The 2,383-nt window shown below is 41.3% G+C and overlaps 1 protein-coding gene across 2 annotated transcripts in view; it reads left to right on the top strand.

Annotated features, from left to right (window-relative positions):
• Positions 1 to 213: 213 nt before the first annotated feature.
• The window catches only part of LOC135211054 (luciferin sulfotransferase-like), an 18,118-nt gene continuing 15,948 nt past the window's right edge, over positions 214 to 2,383 (top strand). Inside the window, exon 1 of one of the 2 annotated variants that reach the window (XM_064244111.1) lies at positions 214 to 389. In XM_064244111.1, the coding sequence (XP_064100181.1) occupies positions 370 to 389 (20 nt within the window). In that variant the 5' untranslated portion in view covers positions 214 to 369. Of the gene's footprint in view, positions 390 to 765; positions 909 to 2,383 lie in introns of those variants that run through there. The other variant, XM_064244110.1, reaches the window with a different exon arrangement.

The following is a 2,383-nucleotide window of genomic DNA, read 5'->3' as shown; positions in this document are numbered from 1 at the left end:
GACAGACTTTCAGGTACATGGATCCATTTTAAGGTATAAAATATGAAAGGAAGAGGGAAGTTACAGTGATATTTTGCATAGAGAGGGAGAGTGAGAGAGAGAGAGAGAGAGAGAGCGTCCGCCACGAGATACAGTTCACCCCCAGTTCTCTCCGCGATGTTACCGAGACATGGTTAACGTCAGATATACAAACTCACACCAGAGAGAAATGTAAAGTCATCGCGAGCTGTATCATATGGCGTCCAGTGCGGCCCGGGTCCCAGGCTATCGACTTGCGGGATGACTAGAGAGAGAGACTAGTCTGTCAGTCGTCGTGAGCCGTACGTCGTTGCTAGCTGAGCTCCGCGTAGCGGGAGAGAGTAAACCATCATGACATCGATGGATGGCGGGTAAGCAAAGGCTTCTTCTGCCTGTGATCTATCGAATTTACTGCTGTTTTTGCTTTTCGTAAAAATGCGTCTTATTTTCCCACTTTTTTTTTTTTTTTTTTTTTTTTTTGCGCGCCTAGAATCGTGTCTATCCTTCAATTCTTCATTGAATTTGACCCTTGCATTAATACATGCCGACTTATCGTGTAACTTACATGGAAACAGATATATGAAATACATGTAGAATGGCATTTGTTTACAAGTGAATCTCATCGTTTGTTTGTATGGTGTTTTTTAGTTGCATGGAACCAGTGGTTATTCAGCAACGGGACCAACGGCTTGACGTGACTTCCGAACCACGTCCAGAGTGAACTTCTCTCACCAGAATTTCACATCTCTCAACCACAATGGAATGCTCGAGAATCGAACTCGCGGCGACCGAGGTGGCAGGCAAAGTGTGAATCTGATCGTGGTCTGCATGGAGTGTTTGCGAATCAAAACAAAGCAATCTTGCAAAAGAAGTTTCTCTGCCCATTCAAGGTTTCGCGTCCGCTAATTCATTGTATATGAAATCTTATGCTCGCTACTCGCTGTAGCAATATTGCCTCTATTACGTTGCAACACTTCGCAAGAGTAAACGTGAATAACTCCCGCTATTGCAATCATGATCTTAACCTGCCAATCAATTTATAGTATCTTTTAGAAGAGTCGAATAAACTCAAACACGCAACTTTAATGTTTGTTGTGGTGTTCAGGGGTTCGTCAGCAAATTTAAATATGTTTATTGTAGTTGTCTTAAGTAAATCATGTGAAATTTTCTATTTTGACCATGAGGAATTTATGCTCCTTCATACTCTAACATGAAAATAGAAGCAACATAAATGACTCAATACATATTTTAAAGTAAAATGGGAAATGAAAGTAAAACTTTACGGTGGATTTAAGTATTCAAAGATTAGCCTAAGAAAAGGCATAAAACTCACACGAATTTGCACACACACACACACACACACACACAACACACACACCACTCACACGCACACACTAATGTACGTGGTTTACTGACAAATGTTTAAAAAAAAAAACGAGAGGGTGTTATGGCTGAGTGGTGCAACTCTCGATGCATGTTTGCTAGGCCAGTGCATCATTCTAGGCCTTCTGTATCAACACCTCCCAAAAATAAGACGGTATGTGGTTTAATAGATTGGAAAGAAATGACAATAAACATGAAAACCATTTCAATTAAAGGTTCATGCGCTGATTCTTCACATATGATTATATTATTTTGAGATTACTTCGTGCGTGCGCAAACTTCAAAAGGAATAGGCTTGCGTTGCCTGAGTGGATGAATGGTAGGCCTACCAGCATGTGAAAAGCCAACCGTGACCATATCATCACCGATGGAAGTGGTCCATTGCAGGACCCAGCGGTTCATTGAACCGATGGTCGTTTCCGATTAGGGCGCCGGGCATGTGTACCCATAGCTACCCCTGAGCAAGCTGCGTTTTGTTTGTGTCGTTTGATGATCAGTGGATTGTTGTTTGATACATCACAGGTGTTGTTATCAGTAGAATAACCAATGAATTTCACATGCAGCGTCATTCGCTTTACTTACAACAACACCAATAATGCTCCCGTGTAAATACTGAAAAGAGAATAGGCCTTCGTTTTGATAAAATAATCTCATTTATTTATCGAGCTTGGCGTCCACAAGTAGCGTCTTCATTTCCTTATAACCTTTATAAATTTTGAAATTGATAAAGGTTTGAGACAGCGATTCCTTCTATGTCCAATGCTGTTTAATCTAATCTCAGAGAAAATAATGCCGAGTAAAACCAAAATTATGAGATTGTCAAGGAACAACCATCAACAACAGCAACAATAAAATATGGGAGTCATTGAGAACGTGAGGGCGATTTGAATATCTAGGACCAAAAATGAGAGAGAGGAGAGAGAGAGAGAGAGAGTGGTGGTGGGGGGGTGGAGGGGGAAGGTTCTGGTTAGCATTACAGCGC

Source organism: Macrobrachium nipponense, chromosome 4 (assembly GCF_015104395.2).
Source record: "Macrobrachium nipponense isolate FS-2020 chromosome 4, ASM1510439v2, whole genome shotgun sequence".
Taxonomy (NCBI): domain Eukaryota; kingdom Metazoa; phylum Arthropoda; class Malacostraca; order Decapoda; family Palaemonidae; genus Macrobrachium; species Macrobrachium nipponense.
This window is presented reverse-complemented; position numbering and strand designations above follow the sequence as displayed.